General features: G+C 45.0%; 1 protein-coding gene across 3 annotated transcripts in view; it reads left to right on the forward strand.

Annotated features, from left to right (window-relative positions):
• The window catches only part of PTPRG (protein tyrosine phosphatase receptor type G), a 715684-nt gene that overhangs the window by 637855 nt on the left and 52801 nt on the right, over positions 1-25028 (forward strand). For 2 of the 3 annotated variants that reach the window (XM_037040813.1, XM_037040814.1), the window contains exons 14-15: positions 10508-10594; positions 21390-21481. In XM_037040813.1, coding sequence (XP_036896708.1) covers positions 10508-10594; positions 21390-21481 — 179 coding nt within the window. The remainder of the gene's footprint in view (positions 1-10507; positions 10595-21389; positions 21482-25028) is intronic. The other variant, XM_037040815.1, reaches the window with a different exon arrangement.

The raw sequence follows: 25028 nt of genomic DNA on the forward strand, positions 1-25028 counted from the left end.
AAGGGTAGCAGTGCAGGTGATGGGAATTGACTGAAGATCAGCAGAAGCTGCAGACAGATTGATCATGCACCCTTGGGTCTGCTCTCAATTGGATAGAGCAAAGGATATAGGAAGGGGTCATCTCAGGCTTCTCTAGGCATCTGACAGTAACCATAGCATCGTTAATGCTGCAGACCAGCCAGATTGTGAATGACATTGGGTTTTGGGGTGAGCCTAAGAACACTAGAACCACCTATGCGTCATCCTTTCCCCAGGACAAAATGGATTGCAAACAAGTATTTGGAGCCCATTGTTAAACTGGAGGCTGCTAGTATGAGTTTAACTGAGCACGTGGAAGTAATGAAAGGTCTGCACGAGCATCTCTTGGCTCTGCTCAGTGTTGGGTAGTTTTAGTCTCGGGTTCCCCACGCAGGGGCAGAGGGGCCCACAGCTGCCCCAGGCTGGGTGACCCTAGTTTAGCATCCTAAGCATTCCAAAGTTCACATTCCATGCAGTTCTAGCAGAAACCTCAGGATTGTTTCTGATTGACCCACCTTGGTCCTCTGCCCACCCCAGAACGGATCTCTGTGGCTGAGGAGACATGCATTCTGACTACAAGCTGCTTTTAGGAAGGGACTGTGAAATGTGCTAAAGAGAGCCTAAGATCTTTACATTTGAGATGTACTTTCTTATTAGAAAATTATAACTTATTATACTTTGTTTCATATATACACATAAGTATATGTGGTTTCAAATAACCAGAGCCTTACACATCATCCAGGGGACTCAGCCTATGAGCTTGTGTCAGACTCCTAATGCCAGTGCACAAAATGAGGGCGAAGGACAAAATTCCTGTGTAGTAAGGACACCAAAACTGAATCAGTGTTTGCACAGATAAGAACAGCCTAGAGGGGATAAGAACCCTTTTTCTGTCCAACTTTTTTCCTTTTCGTTAATGTGAAAGAAGGACACAATGGAAGTTCACACGGAAGATTGGTGGCTGAGGAAGACGTGTGCTTCCTTTGACGATGCAGTTTTGAAGTGAGGATGACAGCATGACAGCGTGTCTCTTGGTTGTTTGGGGCACAGTGAGAGCAGGTGACTGGCGAACAGACTTGACACAGTAGAGCACTGAGGCACATCAGCACCTTCTGGATCTTTTCCTTGGTTGGCAGGCCTGGCACCAGGGACTGAAACCAGCTCGCTGTGGTGGCAATTTCTACAACCGGGACTGACTCTTTGCAGCTGGTGTTCTGGTTTTTGAGTGAGCTCTCTTAGAGTTGTTGACTCTCCAATTTCGTGGGTTCCTGCAACAGTAGAAAATGAAACCTGGTGTCTCTGAATTCTGTTTCTCCACTAGGCTTCCATTATGTGGTGCTGTTAGTGCTTTCAAATGTCCACCGAGTTCCTGTTTAGTACCAGGCACTGAGCCCAGCACTTGGGTGGCGCCATCTCATGTGAGTCTTACAACAGATCTGTGTGGTAGGGACTGTTGGCGCTCCCCATTTTAAACATAGGGGGCCAGAAGCTCAGGGAAGTGCAGTGACTTGCACAGGGTCCTGCAGAAAGTGGTAGAGCTGGTTTTGAATACCAGACGTCCTCACTCCAGAACACAGCATTCATGTAATTAAGCAGTAGAATACAGGCCTCACACCTGCGTACTGTGAAGCCTGAGTGTGACTGACATTAGCTGTGTCACAAAGAGTGAGGATTCTGAGGCCATGTACCAGTGACTTACAGTTGGATTCACCTGCTTTCTTTGACCAGAGAAGGGGAAGGAAACTGACATTTGTTGAAGGCCAACTGTGTGCTGAGCAGTGTACAGAATTTTCATCCCGTGTTGGTCAGAACCATGTCTGTTGCAATTAACAAACAACTATTAGGTTAGCCAAAAAGCTTGTTTGGTTTTTTTCTGTGAGATGGTTCTAGTAGCACTTAGTTGTCTTAACTTCATTCAAAACAATTTTGTTAGATTGTATTGTGACAGCTGTCATATCAGCATGCATTTAAAAAAATGTACCAAGTTGGTGAATTTCTGTGCAGTCATTTTAATATCGAAGACAGAAGAAAATAAGCAACATTCTCAGCATATGATGCTTTATTATTTCAAGAATGAAAAACAACTGAAATGCACTAAAAGGATCTGTGCAGTTTATGGAGAAGGTGCTGTGGCTGATCAAATGTGTGAAAAGTGGTTTGCAAAGTTTCATGCTGGAGGTTTCTCAGTGGATGATGCTCCACGGTCAGGTAGTCTAGTTGAAGTTGATGGCAATCAAATTAAGACATTAATTGAGAACAATCAATATACCATGCGGGAGATAGCCAACATACTCAAAATACCCAAGTCAATAAAGTTATTGGTGAAAATGAAAAATGTGTCTTTTATGGAAAAAACTAAATAGACTTCTTGGCCACCCCAATATTTCAGACTTCCTTAAACACAAGAAGAGAAAAAAGTGTGATTCATGGAATTAAAATGTTCAGAAGCCTACGGCCCACCTGGACTCAGTAGCTGAAACAAGGATAGCAGGACTCTCGTTCTGCCCTGTGTCCTCACTCTCCTTGTGGGATCTGCTCTCTGGGTCATCAGTTATGTCAGGCAGGCCCTCTTGCTTTTCCCACCCAGCGCCCCCTGGCCTGTATTGGATCCGCATTCCCCCAGTGGAACAGTTTCTCTACAAGTTCCAGTTAGTTTAAAGATGGTGTCTTTGAGGACTGACTTGACTTGTAGACTGGAAAAACCGGGGCCCACTTTCAGTCCCATCCCAACTGCAGGAGTTGATAATGCAGACAGCGGTTTGAAGTGTTGTGTAAAAATTATAAAACTGTTGCTACTGTTGCATGAGCATTGGCCCTGCTGCAGCTTCCTGCTATTCACGCAGTGCTTACAGAGCACCTTCCACCACTGTGCTGGGCCTGGTGACTAAGGAATGAAGTTCTTTCCCTCAGGGCCCTTGTGGTTCAATGGTAGAGCCAGGGGAGTAAATATAGCATAATAGGGTATGGAGAATGTTCTGAAAGGAGTAAGTAGAAGTTGCTATGACAACACAGAGGGCTTCATCCAGGTCTGGGAACAGAGGTGGGGCCCAGGAAAGCTCGCAGAGGATCTAATACCCAAACCGGGTCTGGAAGCCCAAAGCTGTCAGCCAGTGCAGGTGGTGTGCGAGCAGGGGCTGGAGAGCGGCAGTCTGGCATGTTGTAAGCTCATGGTACAGCATCACAAGAGCAAAATATGGGGACAGCAAGAGCCAGGTCACGAAGGCCGTGGAGGCCACCTGCAGGGTTATGTGCCTTAACCTTAGGTTGATGAGAAGGCATTGAAGGAGCCAAAGCTGCAGAAGGAGGCAGTACTGGGTCGTGGGAAGGAGGCACAGGGGCCCAGAGCTGGACAGCCTGTGGTTGGAGCCCCCCTCCCACTCACTCACTTCCTTTGTCACCTAGGAACATGTATTAACAGGATTACAGTCGTCCCCGTCGGGTAAAATGGCCTCTCGGGAGGTGAAAATCTTCACCTTTTTTGTGTAAAAAAGCACAGCTATACACAGATGTATAGTATATTACTGCTATTAAAATTTCAGTGGGAGGTAGAAATTAGGGGTAGAAATTAGAAAAAAAAAATTTCAGTGGGAGGTAGAAATTAGGGGTAGAAATTAGAAAATGACTGTGAAGGCCCCTTGGAAGAGGGGCCAGTGAAAAAAACAGGTTGAGTAACACTGCCTTAGACAAGACTCCTCCATCACCCACAGCTTCCTCACCTGCAGAACAGAGTTAAGAAATGCACCATTGGGTTCATGGGAGCATTACGTGTGAGCTCTGGGAAATGCTTACCCCAGTGCTGGGCATACATTGGTAGGTGTTGTATCATCCCTGACTTGACAGGGGAAATATAAATTCAATCCTGGGTGCTGGTATACCTAAAAAAGTTGTTCTCCAATAAAGAAAAATCAGAGTTACAGATCTAAACAAATACTGTTTCTTAAATATGATCACATTGTATAGCTGTGCATAATTTCCCATCGTATGTCCATTGCTTAAAACATTGCTTGGAAATAACTTCTGGAATTTCCTTCTAAAGTGATCTGAGTTGTGCAAAGAATCGATCCCAGAAATAGTTAAGTTATTTGTTTGGAGCTAAATACAGCATAAATGTAGGTGAACCAGCTGAGCAAAACTATTTTGGGCCCAAACCAAAAAAAGTTCATAAAATTGTTTTGGGCGATGCTCCCAATAAGCCTAGAAGAGCACATCCCTAAGTCATTAGGTCACAGATGTGACCCACTGCCCTCCCAGAACAACTCTGAAGCCCAGTGGTCAGCTTCATGGACCCGGAGCTGGCTGTGTTACAGTAAGCTTCGTTCGCTCCTGCAGCAGACACACCCCAATGCCTCAGTGGGCTGACGACTCGAAGTTTACTCCTCACCCACATGAAGTGTGATGGGACTGGGCCAGGGGTCCCCAGCCTTTCTCCCCCATTGTCCATGGATGCCACTTGCATTATTGCCTGACCTCCACCTCCTATCTCCCTTTCCCTCCCCACCACCACTGCCAACCCAGGTCAGTGGAAAAATTGTCTTCCATGAGACCAGTCCCTTGTGCCAAAAAGGTTGGGGACCACTGGAATGGGCGGCCCTCTTCCACCTGTGACTTTCTGCAGCATGTGTCTGCCAAGTTGCTGCAGTGGTGATAGAAAAAGCAAGAAGCAGACAGCTCTCAAGTGCATGGTGAAGTGGAATCCTTCAATACTGTTTGCTCCCCGTTGGCCAAAGATGGTCACACAGCCCAAAGGACACAAGATAAGATCGGGGAGCACTCAGAGATTTGATGATCACTGCCAGGGCATCAATATTTAGATGCATTGATGTCACTGGGCTGAGTGTGTTTCCTGAAAGGGGCACCTTTGGAGGGCAGTGATTAGTGTCATTTCTTCACATTTGGCTGAACTAAAAAATATAGGTAGAGACCTCAGATTCTGTTGTCAGCTGAAAGATATACACAGGCCCGTAGGGATGATTTGAGCAGTATTTTTATAAGCAGCAACATGGATTTGTAGGAGGAATTTAAAATATTGTTAGCTGAGGTGTTACAGGTAGGATGCTATAGCTTTCTCTCAAATGCTCCTTGAAAAGGCCTGTCTTAAAGAGATGTAGGAACCAAAATCCCTGATAATGCAGAAGTTGCTATGAAGCTAGGAATAAATACATGTAAAGTGTTCAGGGCCCAGTGTCAGGGTTGCCAGGCAGCGACTGAAAATAACTAACAGTTCCAGCTTGTTTCCTTCTGTAAATCGTGGCCCTGTGTATGCCTTTTCAATATTGTAGTGCTAACTATTGAAACAGGGCGAAGAAATCAATGTAATCGTTGCAGTGTGTCATTTTGGCCTTACTACTCAAGATGGTAATAAAACACACCTTTAGAATGACTGCAGTCAGAAGCAGCTCCAGCTCCCCTGCCTGGCCCACAGCGGGCTGTGTGCATGCGCTAATGTGCTGATGTTCCCCGAATGACAGAGGAGCACAGCTGCAGCCACTCAGAATGAAGGGGGTGGTTTTGGGAAATCCAAATCCTGTTCATTTGCATAATTTGCAGTAGATGCTTGGAGAAGCGCTGTGAGCAGGGTGTCTCATTGGCATGGTAGGGCACACCCCTGGTTTGCTTTTATTAACTGGTTCCAAGGAATAGCTTAGTTACTGTGGGTAAGACATTGGTGCCACTTAAAACTGTAAGTACTGAGAAGACATTCTTAACTTGGGTGGGGTTTTTTCCTGTAATATCCAGGAAAATTGCTTTGAATGTAGCTTTTCTCTCTCTGATCAGCAAGGTCTCGCCCCTGAAATGGCTTTATATATCTGAAGGCCTACATAGCCAAGAATCTTTTATTGAATATTTATCATACCAGACATGCACTAAGCAGATTACATTCCCACCTTATAAACATTCAAATCCTAAGAATTATGGCCTCCGTTTCGCACATGAGAAAGCTGAGGTTTGGTGACGTGCCCTCGTCAGAGGGTTAACCTTAGGGTAGATCCTGGCTTCGAAGCCAGCCAGTTTGACAGGGTAGCCCCCATCTTAGTCATTACACTGTTTTCCTGGAGGAGCAGTGTTGTGCCCAGGGGCATTTACGTCCTTCTACAGCCTGTTTTTGTAGAACATGTTTGCGTGTCAAAAGATCCAATGGTTTGGAACTGCCAAAATGTATGGAAGAAAATTTCAGAGGACCAACTGTATATGTTCAGGTATTCTAGAAGTTGAATAGACTTTGAAGTCCAATAGTACAGTCTGTTTGTTTTATCTTAGTCTCAGCTGTTCCGTGCTAGTTAACATGATGACAAATTGAGTGTCTTACTGAACGTAATGCTAGCTTAGAAAGAACTTTCCAGAAGGGTAGGAGCAGCTTTACTTCTCAGATAGGACTAAACTAACTACACAGACTCTGGAACAGAAAACTAGAAATCATATGTGGGAATTGTAACACTGACCCAGGTTTGTTGAAGTTTGGTATTAGAAGGATTTCACACTCTGGGAAATTCATGTCCCTGTACAGCACATGACCGGGCCATCTGTAAATTCTGTGGTAAATCAATACCAATCGAGCTTCAGAGGCAGAGAGAAAAGAGGTCTCTCTTTTACTCCCATGTCGAGACTTGCAGAAACGTGGCCATGGGTTGGTGCCTCCTCGTTAAGAGTGCTGTTCCTGAAGACAAGGGAGTTTTGTTGACATTGCGTATTTTTTCTCCCCTGGATGTTCAGTGGGAGACGGTGATATATATGGAGAGGCACAGACAGCAGATGTGTGTGAGCTTCGTGTTGGTGTCAGGGAAGGTCCAGCAAACAAACGTGTGTGAGAGTCAAGTGTAGGCCTGTGGGCACACCTCTGTCTTGCTCCCGGAGTGACTGACCGCATGCTCCCCAGTGGAGCTCCGACCCCACCTGTATTCCTGCAGAAGCTACAAAATACTCGGAGCCACTGCAGCTGGGCACGTACTCTCCGCCCATCTGGTCTGGCAGCTGACATTTGGAGTTTACTCGGCGGTGACTTGCTATAGTTCAGATATTTGTTCCTGTCCCCCCAGCAGAGCCACAAGGGAGACAGGTGTAGTAGGAACGATTGCTCTGTGCAGATGACTGAACATTCGAGAAAGGGGCAATGTCACTCATCACAACAACCCATAACGGATGGATTAGTACAAAGCACATACCACATTATCTAACCTCAGAGCAGCCAGATGTGATCATCAGGGCAGCTGGGACTACATCATACCTTCTTCCCAACAGAGGAAGTAAAATGACAAAAGAGAAATGACTGGCCCAGGATCACACAGCTAGTGTTTGGAGGTACTTGCACGTAGGGTTTGGTAAGGCCCTTCATGGCTGACCCCTCCATCCTTCCCTTTGTTCAGTCATTCAAAGGCATTTCTTAATCATCTAGTTTATGGCAGGCACTGGAGATTTGGTGAGGAGGAGTTCTTTTCTTTGTGGAGCTTGTAGGTGAGTGGAGAAGACGAGCAGGTGAACAAAGGTTTTCCCAAATAGAGGTCAAAACTGCTGACCTCTAGACCTGTTTTATTTAGCTACTATTGTTTCAGAAATCCAGATTAATTTTAAAATGGGAAGATTTTACTTAAAACCCCAGCTGTCTGGATTCTGGGGATGAATTGGGAGAACTGGAAACCGTGTTCTCACATCCCTGAAGCACTGGGGGGCTGGATGGAGTGCCCTTCTCTTGACAGTCGGCCCATCTCTGCCTTCCCCCCAGTCTCCGGCCTCCCGAGTGGCAGTGGGGGCTGTGACAGAGAGCTGTGCTCTGGGGGGGTCTCTGACCATCACCAGCATCAGGTGGGAGAGAGACGGAGGCAGAAGAGTATTTTTGGAAGAGAGAACATTTGGCTGGGATTTTCACAAAACAGAATAGGACGCATGCTCTGGACAGAGGGAACTGTGTGGGAGGGAGGCGGGAGGGAGCCAGGAGGCATGCAGTGGTGGTGTGTGCAAGATGGTCAGAGAGAAAACACCTTCAAACTGCCCTTCCTGCCTGCAAAAGAGCATCTGCTTTGATGGGTAGAACCCTGTTCTTTTCCAGAGGATTATTCCTGTGCAGAGGCATGGGGTTAGTCCTGCCGAGGAGGAAATAAGAAACAGAAGTTCATGTGCAACTTTTCTCAAGTCTGGAGGAGTCTGAGCTTTCAAGCCACATTTTTTGGTGGGTTTGTGTGATCACCTTTATCTTTTCTGCACGTAGACGGACTATTCACAGTACTACAGGAATTCCAGCATCGTTTGTTCCTTTAAAACTGGTGAGGGCTCTGACAACCCTCTCTTCCTGTGGCCATATTTCAGTAAATTTATAATCCTTAGGAATCATTTTTACAATTAAGCTCTTTTAAAACCTGACCATGTGTCAAGCCAGTGGGGAAATCGAAGGTGGATGTCATGATATCCAGATAGGACTCTTCCCAGGGCCTGAGCTCAGGATTAACTGCAGTTGCACTGAGATGCTAAAGGGCGTGGGGGTGGGGAGCCTTGATTTCCCCAGCTGTTCCTGGAGGTGGGCAACTTCTCTTGTTCATTTTCTTGCGGCCGTGTGCAGAGAGATCTGTGCCATGTGGCAGCTAACGCCGCTGATCCTGGGCAACTTTTGGCTCAATAACTGTTTCCCAAGTGGCTACCCTGGGGTCTTTCAGAATTCAAGAGAATTGTCAGTTGTTATAGTAACCAGCCCCCTGCCGTTGAATTGTCCCTGAGATACCAGTTAGAGTTCTCGGAACAGGCCAACACGCTGTCAGTAGACCAAAGCAGGGAGAGAGTCACTGCCAAAGGTTGTCGCTTAAACATAGCCATGATTCTTAAAAGACGGACTGATTCTGAGAAGGGAGAAGTGGATGGACACACTTTGAAACCTAACTTGTTTTTCAGGAAAAGCAGACTACATATATGCTCACTCGATGCACATAACTAAGACTTTTCTTTGGATTTCTTAGAATGAAATTTCCTGTCTCCCAGGACTGAGTGTGTCTGTCTGCCAGTTTGCTCAGGTAGCCCCCTCGATTATTTGAGATATTAGTTATTGGTTTGCTGGCACTTGCTTCTGAGCGAAGTGTTGCCAGTTTACGGGTGGGAGTCTGAAGCGCCTGTGATTGTGTGTGAGGGAAAACTGCGGAGATGCGGGCTCGGCTCCAAACTCCCCGCAACAGCGAGTCTGGCAGGATTCAGCATAGGGCTAGGGGTTGAGAAGAAGTCTAAATATTTCACGAAGCTGCAAATTTCAAGTTTTTACGAAAATTTGCAAAAACACTCCAACACAGTCACGATTTTTTTCAGATTAATGTTTGTAGCCACTCTAAGTATGCTTTGTTGTTTTGGGGACAGTTGCAGTTCCAGAATGTGCTCAGTAGAGGGAGACAGGAAGTTCTGAATTACAGGACTCTTCCCAACTCCCCACCCCCTGCCCTCCCCCGTAGTAACCGCATTCCCACATTTTGACTTTTCCCAATTTCCGTTCCTGTGCTAAGCACGGTTACCCTAAATATGGAGCCTAATCATTATCAAAATAAGTGAAAGCTTCTATCGAGGGAGAAAAAAACACCTAACACTTGAAAGACAATGTTCATTCCTAGCCGTAAAAGGCCAAGTCAACGGGAAGGTAATCAATGATCTTTGGTGTTCCACACCCGAATTCAGAGTTCTCCAAAGAATTCGTCAGAGCCGCCCCAGAAAAGAACCTTTGCACATCCCAGTTTGTCTTTGCTGTTCTGTTAACAGAGGTTGGAAATAACAGGAATCATGTCAGTGTGAAATTCTAGAGCCAGGTGGTTGGGGATCGAATAAACTTAAATAAATGCTTTCCGGTGTTCCAGTGACAAAAGAGCCTCTTTTGAATGCTAGAGCCACGTCTCAGCTGCTACAGCAAAGTTCTAAGGGGAACTAAGTGTGGGACCTAGTGAACAGTAATAACGTGACAGCCGCCTGCCCGGCCTTCCCTGAGTGCCCCTCCCGTTCCCCACCCTCTGCGTTGTGAGTCAGGACAGAGTGTGTCCCGCAGTGCGAGGAACACACGGGGAAAAGGCACCCAGTTCTGGGAAATTCGGGGCACAAGGGAGGTTCAGATGGTACCCACAAGATGCTTTCTATGTTCTGTTTATTCCAGTGGTATTTTAAGCCACCCTGTTTGCCAGGACAGCATGTGACAAGTGGAAAGATAGGTATATGAATGAGAAAGGTCATTATTGGGTTTGTTATATTCTAGCCTTCTGTTAACACCGGGGGATACAGGTTTCCAATATGTGGGGACAGCTCTTTAAGAGCAAAGTTTCCATTTTGTGTTTATTACCTCACTTTGAAAAAACCTCAATAAAACCAGACACTCTTGTATATAAGTTTTATTTCAACAATGTCCCAAACGGGACTTGATGGGGGGGGCCTGTGTTAGATGGGAGGGAGGGCGTTTGTGTGGAAGTCTTGGCAGCCGATTGAAAGTACTGTCTTCTACACCTGTTCTCTCTCTATCTCTCTTTTTTTTTTGTCCATTTAGAGGGTGTAACAAAATAAAGTCGAAGGGCTTTCCCAGATGTTTCCATGAAGTGCCTTCTTCTGGGGAGAGAGGAGAGAAGGGGAGCAGGTGAGGGGCAGTCAAACTTCAGGGGGGGCGTCTCTGCTGGGACGGGCTTGCTGGGTTTGGTTTTGTTGCCCTGGGGATCGATGTCCTCTAGACAGCACACGCTGAAACCCACCTGTTCCAAGCACCCCCACCCCAGCTCCCCAAAGTAAGACTGGCTAATGCAGCTTGCGGGGAGCTGGCCCCGATTAGAACACGTCCTGCTTGTGCTTGCTTTGCTTTGTTTTGCCGTTTTAGGGGGTGTTTTTTTCTTTCTAGAGTGGTACAAACTGGGGTTGTTCTTTGTTGGTGTGTCTGTATGTCTGTCGCATCCATATTCTTCCCCAAATTTTAGATGTTTGCATATTTGAAAGTTAAAAAATAGATTATGCATGCATTCACTGTACAAGTGAAAATGTCTTTCAGAAACCTGAACTGATAGATAAGTGAGGGAGAATTGTAGAGAGGGAGAGTGGAGTGAGAAAATGGGGGTATATCATGTATTTTTATAAGAAGGATGAGCTTCAAAACACTAAAATGAAGGCGCATGTTCTGGGTAGCTTGAATAATTGGAAAAGGATTGTCCTGGAAAATTTATAATAAATCTTTAAAGGTCACGATTATGTAATCTTAGTCACCACACACAAGCCTCTTGGGGATATTTCTATATGGCTTATCTAGGCGCACCTCACTTGCTACTTGCCAATTAAGATAATTCACTAATCAACATTGTGAACAATCCGTTATTACTTTCAATGAACCAACTGATGGAATTTATATTAGAATTTCTACATGGAATGATTGGTCTCCCTGTAAAATCTATAAATCAGATCATCAATAAAATTTTCCATATCCATACACCATAATCAGGTCAGACCATGAGATAAATAAAGGTACAGTGAAGAATTATGGGCGAGTAATGAGAAACTCTCTGATCTGTCATCTTCTGTGCTGTATGGCGCCACTTCGGCCTTGCAGCTACAGACCTTGGTGTAATACAACTGTTCTTTCTGTGATCTCTTCCTATTGAAGTCTTCAATTTCTAATCCATTTTCAAAGGTCCAAAGGTGAAAACTGAAATAGAAATCCCTGTGAAACAGCTTTAGAGTCAAAGATCTAATCTTGAAAGAGTGAACCTTGGGCATCACAGTAATGCCTAGCTTTCTTGCTTAGTCTGTTGTAAATGTAATGAGCCTTTTACTGTAACTCAAAAAAGCCCGCATCATTTCATGCACAGCACAAAGATAAATACACATCCGCTCTCTGAGTCCTTTCCAGAAATGATGCCTTAGTTACAGAAGGTTTTAACTCTAATTTACACTCTTGGCCCAAAGACAGGAATGGGCTTGTTATGGATGTACAGGGTCTGGCAGAAGTAACTGCTGCTTGAGTGTGATTGGTAGGGTAATAACATGGGTGTAATAATTTATACTTTTAATTTGAACATTTCACCTAAAATGCCATATGGTGTGCTTGAGTGTGATATTGTTATGTTACAGAATGACATGTTTATGATTTTGTAATAGAAAGGGGACATTATTTGTGCTGGACCCTGTATTTTTAGGTCCTGAGAGGTGTATCTCGTTACACGGTGCTCACTGCCTCTGGCTCCTTTCCTACTTCTAAGTGCCGGGAGCTTAGGGGAAGCACACTCCGTTTCATGTAGGTCCAGGTCCAGAAGTTGAGAACTATCATGGGAACACAAATGTTTATATTGTACAATCCACCTGATTGTGAATCATATATTTTAGTTTACTTTTTTAATGTAGTAGCTAAGAAAGACAGACTTCAGCTCCTCGAGACATGGGATGAATCTGCAGTTCTTCCCAGCTCTGTGACCAAAGCCCTTTGAGCCTCAATTTCACCATCTAGGACATTGGTAGTTCCTTCCTATGGGGTTATCATGAAGATTAAGTGAGGTTGTGTTTGTAAAATGCTCTGTGCGTGAACTAGATTACCCCACTGAGAAGATGACGACACTGAGGATCTGAGAAGGTACTCAGCTAGGCCACCCCACTTAGGTGTCTGAGTGGGGACTGCCACCCTGGTAGCCTGCGCCCTGGGCAATGCCCCTTCTCCTTGCTGCTCAGTGTGCTGAGATACACCACTCCAGGGTGAAGAGCTTCTGACCTCAAAGTCTCTGCTGCTCCGGACGCCGGCCTGCTGCCCTCATTCCTCCCGAGGGCTTTGTGCAGTAAAGATCAGCAGCCCACTTCCCCCTCGCCCCCCTCGGTGGCAGCAGCATCCTGACCCAGTTCCATCCTGCACTGCTCCGTGAAAAGCCTTCAGACAGACAGGTGGCCCTTCCCTCCTCCACCGGGCGCTGCAGGAAACTGGGCTGTGGAAGTGGAGGCATCCTTTCTGTCCACTCCCCTTTCCTCTCGCAGCCTGCGTCTCCATCCAGAATGTGGCAGGGAGTCAGGAGAAAAGCCTCAAAAGCTGCCTGAATGGCAACCCTCCAGACATTTAAAATAGCTATTGCAAAGTCCACGTTCATTTACCTAAGGGCAGTATCCATCTGCCTCTTTGGTCTACCCTTTGCCACTGCAGGGAGGCAGACAGTGGACGGGCACTGCAAGGAGTGATAGCTAATGAGTCCCCCAGAAGGCAGAAGAGAAACGAACAAAAAAATCAGACCAAAGTATTTTCAAAAAGTGGTTAATTTAAGTTTCAAATAGGAGTACTTGACACAGCTCTAAAAACGAAAAGTTTGAAGTTATAAATTACATATATATATATATATATATATATATATATATATATATATATATTCACTTCCACAGGAGCATGGTATCCCTCGGTATAGATGTGTTCGTTTTTACTTAACCAGTCCCTGTGGCTGTCACTTTGGTTGTTCACAGTCTTTTGTTCTTACGAACAATGCCCTGCTGAAGAACTTTGTGCCATTTTCCAGTAGTACTCTTGAGTCTGTCTGTAGGATGAATTCGAGAAATCGGTGGCATCCCAAGCTGCGTGCATTTTAACTCCGAGGGGTGCTGCCACATTGCCCTGCCAGGTGGGATGCCAAGGTGGGCTCTGTCAGCAACTCAGGAGCCTGCCGCTTCCCGACAGCTTCTCCAGCACAGTGCTTTGTCAAAGCTCAGCATCTTTGCTAACCTCAGAGGTGAAAAAAGGGGTGTCTTAGTGTAGTTTTTCATGTGTTTGCTCTTAATGATAAATAAGGTAGAGCATCTTAAATAAGGTGTTTCTTCTGCTATAAAATACTTATCTTTTGTTCACTCTTCTTTTGCATTGTTGGTCTTTTTCTAATCAATAGAGGGATATCTTGTCAGCAATATGGGTTGCAAAAGTTTTTTCCTAATCTGTGGTTTGCCTTTTAACTATGTTTATGCTGCTTATTTTATAGAGTCAATCTTACCATGAATCTCTTTTCTGGTTTCTGGATTCTGAGTTATCATTAGAAAGTCTTTCTCTATTCTGAGGTTGCTTTTTCTTTTAATACTTTTATGGTTTCAAATTTTAATACTAAATTCTTAAGTCACTTGGAATATAACCTGGTTGATAGTATGATGTCTGAATCAACTTTTTCCCCCCAGATGGTCCCGAGTGTTTAAAAAGTACTACAATCTGGGGCTGTTCGGTGAGGAGGCACGTAATTCCTTCTTAAAATAACACTCAATGCGAAAGTCTGACTGGCTTATTTCAGTCAGTATGTTAATGAAATAAGTAGTTGCCAAACGGTTTTTTTACCAGATGATTTTTAAGATATAGATACGGAATCATATGTGCAACACATAAGATGTGAGTTTCCATTGCTACCGCCTGGGAGTGGGACCGTCACGGCCCCTCTTCCCTCCCCAGTAAATGGGGCTTGTATCCGTGACCCCCAGCCTCGGTCCAGAAATTCGGAACGTTCCGGGATCCTAACAAGGTCTGAGACAACCTCTGCAAGTCCCGCCCTCAAGCCCTCGATTCTGGGTCGAGGCTGGGGCACCGGGACGTGCGGGGCAGAGCCTGCGCCTTCAGGTCCGCTGTCCAGTAAAAACTTCCCTGTTCCTGTCCTCAGTCTGATCAAAATTCAGTTAGTTCATGAAATGATCTTTGCTCTTTTGTCTCCTGGAAAGTCTGACCAGTGCTTCAGTCATTCCTGGGTGCCTGCACGGGTTCTTTGGCAAGCCTAATGCTTAGCAAGAAAGTATATTGCCTTGAGGTAACTTTATGTGTGTCTAATTTGTTCATTTTCTCTCACTTTCCTAAGAAGTTAATTGCCGGCAGTTTGTATCCTCTGATAAAATTCTCACTGCAGAAGTCAGGTAGTCGTCCCTTCCAGTATAACAAGAGTTGAATGGGACTCCTCTCCTACCCATGGGAGATCCAAAGTATTTTGAAATTATTTTTTCCTCACCCCATACCTGTATCTTCTCTCACAGCCCACCCAGCTCCAACCTGATTCTATTTGTTTTCCCTTCCCTTCCGCCTTCATCTCCTCACATCTGAGGAGCCCGTGTGTCCGAGGTACAGCCACCACATGTCCCAGGGTCTCCGACACAGCCTGCACGTGGCGCATGCCGTTCGATTATCTCCAGAAGCACATTCGTGTTTGTCAGGTCCTGTGTCCCTTGCCTGGTTTGGGCAATGTGCAGACGACAAGAGCAGTTCTGAATTTTTCTTTGTAGGTGATCCGTTTCTTAAAAAGATACCGTGAGTGTAAACCGAGCTCTTCAGAGCCAATTCACGGACAGTAAAGGAAACCTGAGTGGCTGCACATGCAAAATCCCAACTCAGAACTCACACTGGGCTCCCTTCCAAACGGGACCCTGGGTTATTTCAAGCAGATGCTCCTCTTTAAGGAAAAGCCCACCAGCACCCACAGCCTTTTCCTTCCATTGTTGTCTCTGTCACTCCAAATTCTCGAAACTGCCCTAATAAATCAGTCCACGTCTTTTTCACACAGTTCTCAGTCATCTTCCTTGAAGGCTTGTAAACGTTTCCAACTTCTATTTATACGTGTCCCTTATTCATACATGGCTTACTACAACAGATCCATTTACAAAAGTAAATATTAATGTGATTTCTGTACTCAACAGCATGAGAATAAATGGGATTATTAGCAGACATGCCTCTGTACATTTAAATGAGGGCAGTATATAAATCAATTAAGATTGCTTAATTAACATTCAACAGCAGCTCAGCCAACTACCCTGACATAGTCGGCAATTAGCATTTTGAGCTGCACACTACTAAAAAATTGTCACCCTGATATGATTATAAATCCATTGAGCTTAATTTGAAGACAGTGACTTGGTTTCTAATCCTTATATCGGCAGTGGGTTATTTTGTAGTCATGGGTTTTCTTAGGAGTCTGGAAATATTGCTGTGATTCTGTTCTCACCTGTGCCCCAGCAATCATAGTGACATTGAGGGCAATGTCGTAAGCCAGGACCCTGGGTGAGGACAGTGTGTCATCTCGAGGTCAGCAGAAGGGGGGGTTTGTTTTGACCCACCTGTCTGTGGATCTCGGACGCCCGCCTCCTGTGCACAGGACTGGATGCTCCCGTTGGGGGAGCCTATTTGATGTGCAGCAGTGCTGAGTGGAATTTCAAACGTTTCCAGTGTTCGGTTTTCTGGGCTCAAGATCAGCACTTTGATTTTGAAAAATATCAGTCACATGAATTATTCCCAGATTCTTGTTGGAGGGGTGGAAAGGAAGAAAATTGTTAGGGCAGATCAGCGGTTATCTGATATTTTTATATTTACTGGTTATCTGAGCAGTTACCTGGAACATGAGAGCATGGGAAGGAAACTGTGTAGAAGTTGGGCCATTCTGAGGCTTCTGCCTCAAGGGTGTGTCAGACTCCTGGAAGGACTCCTGGAGGGGTAGGGCGAGTCTACAGATTTCCCGCCTTTCTGTGTAGTTTGCCGGGTTGTTCGAGTACTAAGCCTCTGTAACTTGAGTATTCATCACTACTTAGAAAGCTCTGTCAGCAGCTGTGGGGCAGGGGTGTGAGAGAGATGAGTCCGGAGGGCCTGTCACGTGCTGGCAGAGTGTGTGTGTCTCGGCAGGGAGCTCAGGGAATCGATGATGGCTTTACTGATTTGGGTCGATATTCACTGCATCCCAACTAGGGAATGTACTCTGACATGTGCTGTGCTTTCTCAAGTGCAGAATTTTTGATTTTTGAAAAAGCATCTGCCTTCAAAGTACCTCCCTTATCTGAAAGAAGGAAAAGTTACTTATAGAAAAATAGTCATGACTGGAAGCATGAGGTTCCCATGGGTCTTGCAGAAGCCAGACCGATCCACAGACGCACTCCCACCTCGAGGCCTTCGGGTGCACTCTGGGTCTGGACCATGGAGCGTAGCCTTGAGACCAGGGAGCTGTGAGCCACAACCCACATTGATTTGATCAGCTACTGGAGAGGATCTCACACATGACCTTCCTGACTTCCAGGCAAACCTGTCTTAGAAATCTTAAAACACGGAACCCGTGGTTGTTTTCTAAAAAAGGATGGAGGAATGGAGAGTGACATAGAAAGCTTGTTTCAATTTTGCTACTTAGGCCTGTCTGGGAGATACACGTAGATAAAATACGTTGTCCATCTTTGGTCTAGCACCAGAGGAAGCGTTTGGCTTGTATTCAGGGGCTGGGTTGTATGAGAAATGCGTGCCATTAAACAGCTGACTGGCATTCAGTGTAATGAGGTGCTTACTCCATGAGAGGCCTGTGAGACGTGCTGCCAACTCTGGGACCAACAGACTCCCATCTCCCGTTTCATTTAATTCACTCCTGTATCCCCATTGGGTCTGAACTGCAGGAGAATTCTCTCGTGCAAACTTGCTCCCACGTGAGAGCATTCAGTGAAGGTTTGATGTAACTCTCTCCTAGGATTTTTTTCTTGGGGTGGGTGTCAGAAAGCCATGTGACTCACTGATTTTCAAGTTTGTTCAAGTGACAAGACACTGAAATTCAGAACATCCCGAATTATTTAACATTGAAGTAAATATTGACAAATTCAGTTCCTTCATAGAAACTAAAATTTACTTTGCTGGTAGAAAAGTAAAGCAGTCCACACAGATAGTTTAAAAGGTAGCTTTAGAAGAAAAAACTTTCATTTGAGAAATATGAGTTATTTTCTGTGATCTACGACCTTTATTCCACTTGGGCAGTGAACACTTCGCTGCAACTGAGATAATTGCACTCCGAGAACCGAGCTCTAACAGGAATGGAGCAGAAGACCAAAGTATGCACAGGACCATTTCTCTTTGTTTTTGAGGTGATTACGTTAACATCTTTGAATTCTTAAACACAGATTCCTGTCCACATGGACCCTATACATCTAGAGTCCAACTTTAAGAAACACTTATGTGGTACTCACCGCCCGAGATTGTTTTATTTCTTTAAAGGCTTTCTTAGCGTCCCGGGGGCTCCCACAGAGGCCCTTAACCAGGGACAGTGCACACCAGAATCTTTCAGCAAAATTGTCTAGAATGCACAGGCCTGTGCCCCCCGCCCCCGACCTGCTCTAGAGTCACCAGGACTGGGGCCCCTGCAACATGGATATTTTTTTTATTTAAAAAGTTTTTTCAATTACACTTGACATTCAGTATCACTCCGTATCAGTTGTAGGTGTACAGCACAGTGATTAGGGAACCATGTGCTTTAACAGGGGTCTCGCCACTGCTTCAAGTACCCACCAGGCCCATACGTAACAGTTATCACAATATTATTGACTACGTTCCCTATGCTGTACTTTACATCCCTACCAATGTTCTGTAACCGCCATTTTTACTGCTTAATCTTTTCACCTTGTTATTTTTAAAGTTCCCCAAACCAAAGGGCACTGCTGGTCAATAACCACCATTTGGCTGAAACTTGATGTGTGTGTGTGTGTGTGTGTGTGTGTTAGAGATAGAGCACACATAAGCACCATGAGGGCAGGGACCTTGTCTTGTTCAGTGGTCTACTTCCAGCACCTCGTCGTCAGTGATCAAGAAATACTCAAAAATGTGCTCTGGTCGGGTAACTGAGTTGGCTAAAGCATTGTCCTGAATACGCCAAGGTTGCAGGCGAGATCTCCAGACAGGACACAACCATACAAGAAGCAACCAATGAGCACACTAAAAAGTAGAACGACAGGTAGATATTTCTCTCCCTCCCTAAAATCAATAAATAAAATTATTTAAAACAAAGAAATAGTTTTCAATGAGGGAAAGTATGGGACAATATTATCCTAAAATGTTAATAGTGATGGTCATGATGAGGAGGATTTTGGATAATTTCGGTGGATTTTTTCTCTGTGTGTGTTTGTAGTGCTTAATTTTTTGCATAGATCACATAGGATAGAATTCCTTCTAAATTACCTGAATGCTAACCCAGGCTTATCTGCACACTCCATGCCATGTAGTGGGCACTAAATAAGTGGTTCCCGAGTCTGCCGGCACCTTCATTCTAAGGGGACACATCTCCCCAGAGTTCTGTGGTGGTTAGTTCCCTCCTCCCCCGTCCTTGTGTGGGAGCAGGTGTGTGCCTGGCCTGGAGGTGCGGCAGTGAAGGCGCTCTCCTGCTCTCTGACCTGCATCCAGTATTGGGCTCCTCTCTGGCAATCACAGTTATGTTGCCCCAGGGAAGACTCATTACAGACAGCAGCACATGGGGCATAGGAGTGATTTGCTTTGATACACACAGCCTTTTCTGAAAGACAGTGTAGAGTCTTTAGCTTCACATGTAACTGAGAGACCGGGTGAACTGCCTGCCCATCTTCTGGCAGAAAAAGCATCACTAGTACCCATGGTATCCTTTCCAAATCACTTAACATTAACAGAACCTTGGCCCATAACAATTCTTTTTACTAATACCTTTATGTTTTAGAAATTTAGTAGGCATACTAATTTTGGCCCTCAAATAGAACTTTTTTTTTCTTTTTGTGGGATTTTTTTCAGTTAGTTATAACATGACCTGGCATATTGGGTACTGGCTGTTTCAATGTCATAGAACATGTCTTTGGGCTAATAAATACTTGAATGGTCCAATATCTCAACAACTGCATGTTTTTCTTAGCTCTAACGCTGGTGGTTAAGTTCCAGTTCATCTGAAGCTGTGTTTTAACTCTAACGTTACATTTTGGAAATCTGTGCAAGTTGCAGGGGCTGGGGAGCAGAATTCAAGAATAGAAAACTTTATGACTAATTTAGAAACAGAAGATAATACCTCAGTCATCAGAAACATGTTTTCTTTTTTTCATGTGAATTTCCATAATTTCACACTCAGCAGATTACCACCAGAAAGTTAAGTGCTTGTGCATTTCGTATCCTGGAGCTTAACGTTAGCCTCACTGACTTTCCAAATTCAAGTAAAGGCCTCTACACAAGTGATGAAATCTTGTATTATTATTTATATTACAGATTCCAGGCAATTCATAGAAAATATTATTGTTCAGGGCCTTGCAGAGCAGCCTGTGAAACGTGTGCCGAGTGGGAGGTGGTCACGTTCAGACCCTCTGTGGTCTAGAACAGCACTCGGGGTCTCTTCTAGAGCAGTGCCCAGTGCTGCTGGTGAGCTTCTTTCCATCTGCAAACGGGCACTGCTTAAAGAAAACACTTCACACTGTGACATGGGATTATTTCTGGCTGCATGAGGTTATAATAGCTAAGGTGGAATAATTTGCAAGACTTGGAGGCCTCCCCACTCCTGCCTTTGCTTTATAGAGGTGTTTGATTTTTCCAGCCCCCAACGTCCTTCTATGGCTTCATAGAAACAAGGCATGCCCAACAGAATCTTCCCAGGATACTTTGATTAAATGAGCAAAGACGGCTCTGGAAAAAAAGCTGACTTACTCCAGTGGTTGGAGTACAGAAAAGAGAGGCTGTGGTGTTCTGTCAGTGGGCTTGGTGAGAGACGCCAGAGTAAGAAGGACCCCCGTGACACAGCACCAGAAGGAAGCCGCCTGCTTGGCTAAAAAACCCAGCAGTAGGGCCAGCTATTGTGGAGCCCCTCTGCCAGATGAGCAGGGACCCTTCTCTGGTCACAATAGCCATTCACGCTGAGCAGCCTCATTAAATATTCAGCCTGTGCTTCCGGCAGCTCATTAGGGCCGAAATGAGCAGTGACGTGGATGCTGGAAAGCCCAGGCCAGCCAGCATCAGAGGCAGAGGGCTGAGTGAGCGGCTGATGGTTTTTCTGTGCACTGCCTGTCCTATGATGACCAGTGTCTGCTCCCTGCTCTGCCTGAAGTACAGGTAAAAACAGAACAGAACCAAAATCAAGCAGACGACACTTGAGGGCTTCGGGTCCCTGTCTTCGATTCTGTCTGGCAGGGGCCTCTGATTTTGAGTGCTTGCCCCCTTGAAGCCCTCTGACCCCCGTAAGGAGCTGTCTGTGGCTTTGGGGGTATTCGCAAAGCATTAACAGTGTGCTACTATTGTGTCCTTGGGCTGTTTGATGACTTCATTTGGTAGAGTTTGAGGTGTGCTTTTGAACTTGGTGCTGGGGGTTTCAAATAGCAGATTATTCCTCGGTAACATGTCAAATTTAGTAACATTGTGGGCTAAATTCTCTCGTTTGTGGAGCATGTCTACTCCATCTGAGCCCAGTGTTCCTGTATCTGAGCGGTTTGTTACTTTTCCCTTTTGACTATCAGAATAGGTAGAGTATCATAAAAAATAAATATTCATCTGCTGTTTGGTGTTCTTCCAATGAGCTGAATGTTGTCCTTCTTTGTATCTTGTTACTTTGTTGCTGCATGCTGTTTGATATTTAAAGCTGAGAAGATCTGTGAAGGGAGCATTGAAACATGATGAACTCAGACAGAGTGCATTTCTTTGGTCTCACTGTTGGCATGTTTTTCTCTTTCCTGCACAGAAAATGTTTTCAGACAGCTCATTTCTATGTGGAAGACAGCAGTTCACCTCGGGTGGTCCCCAATGAAAGTATTCCTATTATCCCTATTCCGGGTAAGTGAGACACTACTCATATTTCCAACAGACTAATTGTTTTTCTTTTTTGTTCTCAACTGTATGTGATGACCATGACCAAATATTATTTGTATAGCCTTTTAAAGCTTATCTAGTTTCAGAGATCCCTAAGAGTAATTTAACAAAATCTGTGCTCCTTTACATATCTGCAAAGTAATGAAACCCTCTTTAAAAGGAACAAATAACTATGACTTAATACACTATAGATTCCCATTCAGGGGGAGAGAAGTGAGAGTAGAAAAAGGGAGAAATATACATATTTGCAGTCTACTTGGTCTAAATTTCATTTTGATAATCAGCTATGCATAGATTCTAAAAAATCATAATTTGCAATACACTTTTTAAATTGAGTTTTCTCCTATTATTCCTTACTCTGAAAGTAATTTGTGTTGGAGCGGGAAGTTTTGGTTCTTAAGTGGTTTGTGTGGAAGCCTGGGGGTATGCTCTAGGTTTGGTATGTGTTTCATTTGTCCTTCAGCACCAATGCGAAGCAGTCAGCGTGAGGGGGAGGGTTAGTGGTGTGCACCGTAGTTAGTCCCAGCGAATGCCATGGCCTGTGGGAGTTCAACGGTGGCTTAGCTGTGACAGTCAGGATGGGGGATTGGAAGATGGCCCCACCATTCCTATTTGGCGTCCCTTCCTTTTCGCCCAATGTAAACTTCTTTTTCCGGTTTGGCTTTGTACTTGTAAGTACCTATGTTTAGACATCTTATATAGCCATCCAGGGGTGTCAGACTCATTTCGCGGGGGGCCACATCAGCCTTGCAGCTGCCATCAAAGGGCCAAATATAATTTTAGGGCTGTGTAAATGTAACTGCTCCTTAACATTAAGCGAGAGCTCGGTGCTGCTGCTGGGTAGAAACACGGCGGAGGGCTGGGTTTGGCCCACGGGGTTTGCCACCTGTGTTCTAGACATTAATTATTCTTTCATAAACAGTGGCACTGCTTTTTTTATGGCGGCTTATATTTTAAGTATATTTTATTGATTATGCTACTACAGTTGTCCCAATTGTTCCCTCTTTGCCCCTCTCTGCCCAGTATCACCCTTCCCCCCAGCAATGCCCCCCTTAGTTTATGTCCATGGGTCGTGCATGTAAGTTCAGTTCTTTGGCTTCTCCATTTCCTACGCTATCCTTTACTCCCTCCTGTTTATTTTGTAACTTCCAGTTGTGGTTTTTAACCCCTGTACCTTTTCCCCCATTCTTCCTCTTCCCCCTCCCCACTGATAACCCTCCAGAGGATCCCTATACTATGATTCAGTCCCTGTCCTGTAGTTGTTTGCTCAGTTGTCTTGTTGGTGGTGGTGTTACTGTTGTTTAGATTCAGCTGTGAGTTGATAGTTGTGAGTTTGTCGCCTTAATGTCCATGGTTTTGACCTTCTTTTTCTTTTAAGTCCCTTTAACATTTCATATACTAAGGGCTTGGTGATGATGAACTCCTTTAGCTTGACCTTGTCTGGGAAGCACTTTATCTGCCCTTCCATTCTAAATGAAAGCTTTGCTGCATAGAGTCATGTGGGTGATAGTAGGTCCTTGCTTTTCATCACTGTCAATCCTTCTTGCCTGCAAAGTTTCTTGTGAGCAATCAGTAGGTAGTGTTATGGTTACTCCTTTGCAGGTAACTCTCTCCTTTTCCCTTGCGGCTTTCTCTCTCTTTGTCTTTAACGTTTGGCATTGTAATTATGTTGTGTCTTGGTGTGGTCCCTTTTGGGTCCATCCTGTTTGGGCCTCTCTCTGTATCCTGGACTTGAATGTCTATTTCCTTCACCAAATTAGGGAAGTTTCCTTTCATTATTTTTTTCCAAATAAGTTTTCAATTTCTTGAAAGAAGAAGAGGAAATTTCTTCCTCTTCTCTGGCATCCCTATAATTTGGATGTTAGCACATTTGGCGATGTTCCAGAGTCTTCTTATACTATCTTTATATTTTCGAATTCTTCTTTCTCTTCTGGTTGAATGTTTATTTCTTCCTTATATGCCAAATCATTGATTTGAATCCCAGCTTCCTTCCCTTTGCTGTTGGTTCCCTATAGATTTTTCTTTATTTCACTTAGAGTAACCTTCATGTCTTGCTTTATGTTGTTGGCCGTACTCAGTCATTTCTCTGAGCATCCGGATCACCAGTGTTTTGGGCTCTGCATCTTATAGGTTGGCTATCTCTGTTTCATTTAATTCTTTTTCTGGTTTTTTTTTTTCTGTTCTTTCATTTTGGCCATATGTCTTTGTGGTCTCAGTTTGGCAGCCTCCCTGTGTTTGTTTCTGTGTATTAGGTGGAGCTGCTTTAACTTCTTACAAAAGGCACCTGTAAATTATGTAGGACAGAGCCTTAGGTAATCATTGGGGTGGGGGGCAACCTGTTTCACAGAGCTTTGTGGCTCTGTGTTGGAGGACTCGGAGAGGGGACTGTGCCACTGCCTGGCTTCTGGGGGTTTGCCTAGCACTTACCCTGTTTCCAGTCTCTTTGCCTACTCCCTCTATGCAACTGGTGCCCTTCCAGCTCTTGCCCTGGTGTCGAATCCCAGAGTGGGTGGGTTTGTGTACATTTTAAGACCACGTGGACACTTTAAGCAGAGTTTCCTAAAAATCCGGCAGTTTCTTCTGCCGCCCCAACCCCCACTAATTTTTGCAGCCAGAAGTTAATGGGGATTTATCTTCCCCGTGCTGGAACCCTGGGCTGTGTGGTCCGGGCTGGGATCACTCACTCCCACGGTATCCCTCCCGGTTTTCATCCACCACACGTGAGTGTGGGACCGCCTGTGCTGTCCCTCCACTGCTGCCACTGCCTCTCTGCTGTCTCCTTGACTCCGCCCTGGCTCTGAGTCTCCCTCCCTCCTACCCATCTGGATGAATGAAGCTTCTTTAAATCCTTGGTTGTCAGACTTCCGTGCAGTTCGACTTTCTGACAGTCTGGGTGTTCTTTGTTTCAAGATTTACTTGTAATTCTTTTCATGGTTACCCGACGAGGTGAGGAGTGCCTGCCTGCACCCCTGTCTCAGCCGGAGTCAGTACTCGTTCACTATCGTGTCATCCCCCACACAGCCAAGGCTCCCAGCCCCCTGGTCTGCCTCACTCCCCAGAACACTTTTCACCACCCAGTTGTACTTGTTTGTGGTGTCCATCCTCTAGAATGAGAGCTTCATAAAGGCAAGTGGGTGTCTCCTTAGGGCTAGAATGATACTGGGCACATAGTAGGTATCCTTTAAATCTGTGACAGGGAGAAGGAGAGGGAGAGAATAAATGAATGGATGTCAGAAAACCTTCCTGAAAGTTCCTAAAAGGCTATAGCTGTGAAGCTCAGAGACATAGCCAGTCATTCTCTGAATACAGAGAAGGAATGTTTCTTTGTTTGTGAACCCCCGAAAGGTACAGTTGTGGTTGGGGAGTTACTTGGCCCTTTCTGTGTCTGTCTATGTCAGCTCATTAGATGCTGTTGGAATTGGACAGGTTCTCCCATCTAGTCAGCTTCTCTCACTAAATCCTGTCCCCCGGAAACAAGAGGGTTGCAGGGAAGTCTCACTCTTGGTGCAGG

This window comes from Sturnira hondurensis, unplaced genomic scaffold, assembly GCF_014824575.4.
Source record: "Sturnira hondurensis isolate 20B ecotype Veracruz unplaced genomic scaffold, ASM1482457v3 Scaffold0002840, whole genome shotgun sequence".
NCBI lineage: Eukaryota > Metazoa > Chordata > Mammalia > Chiroptera > Phyllostomidae > Sturnira > Sturnira hondurensis.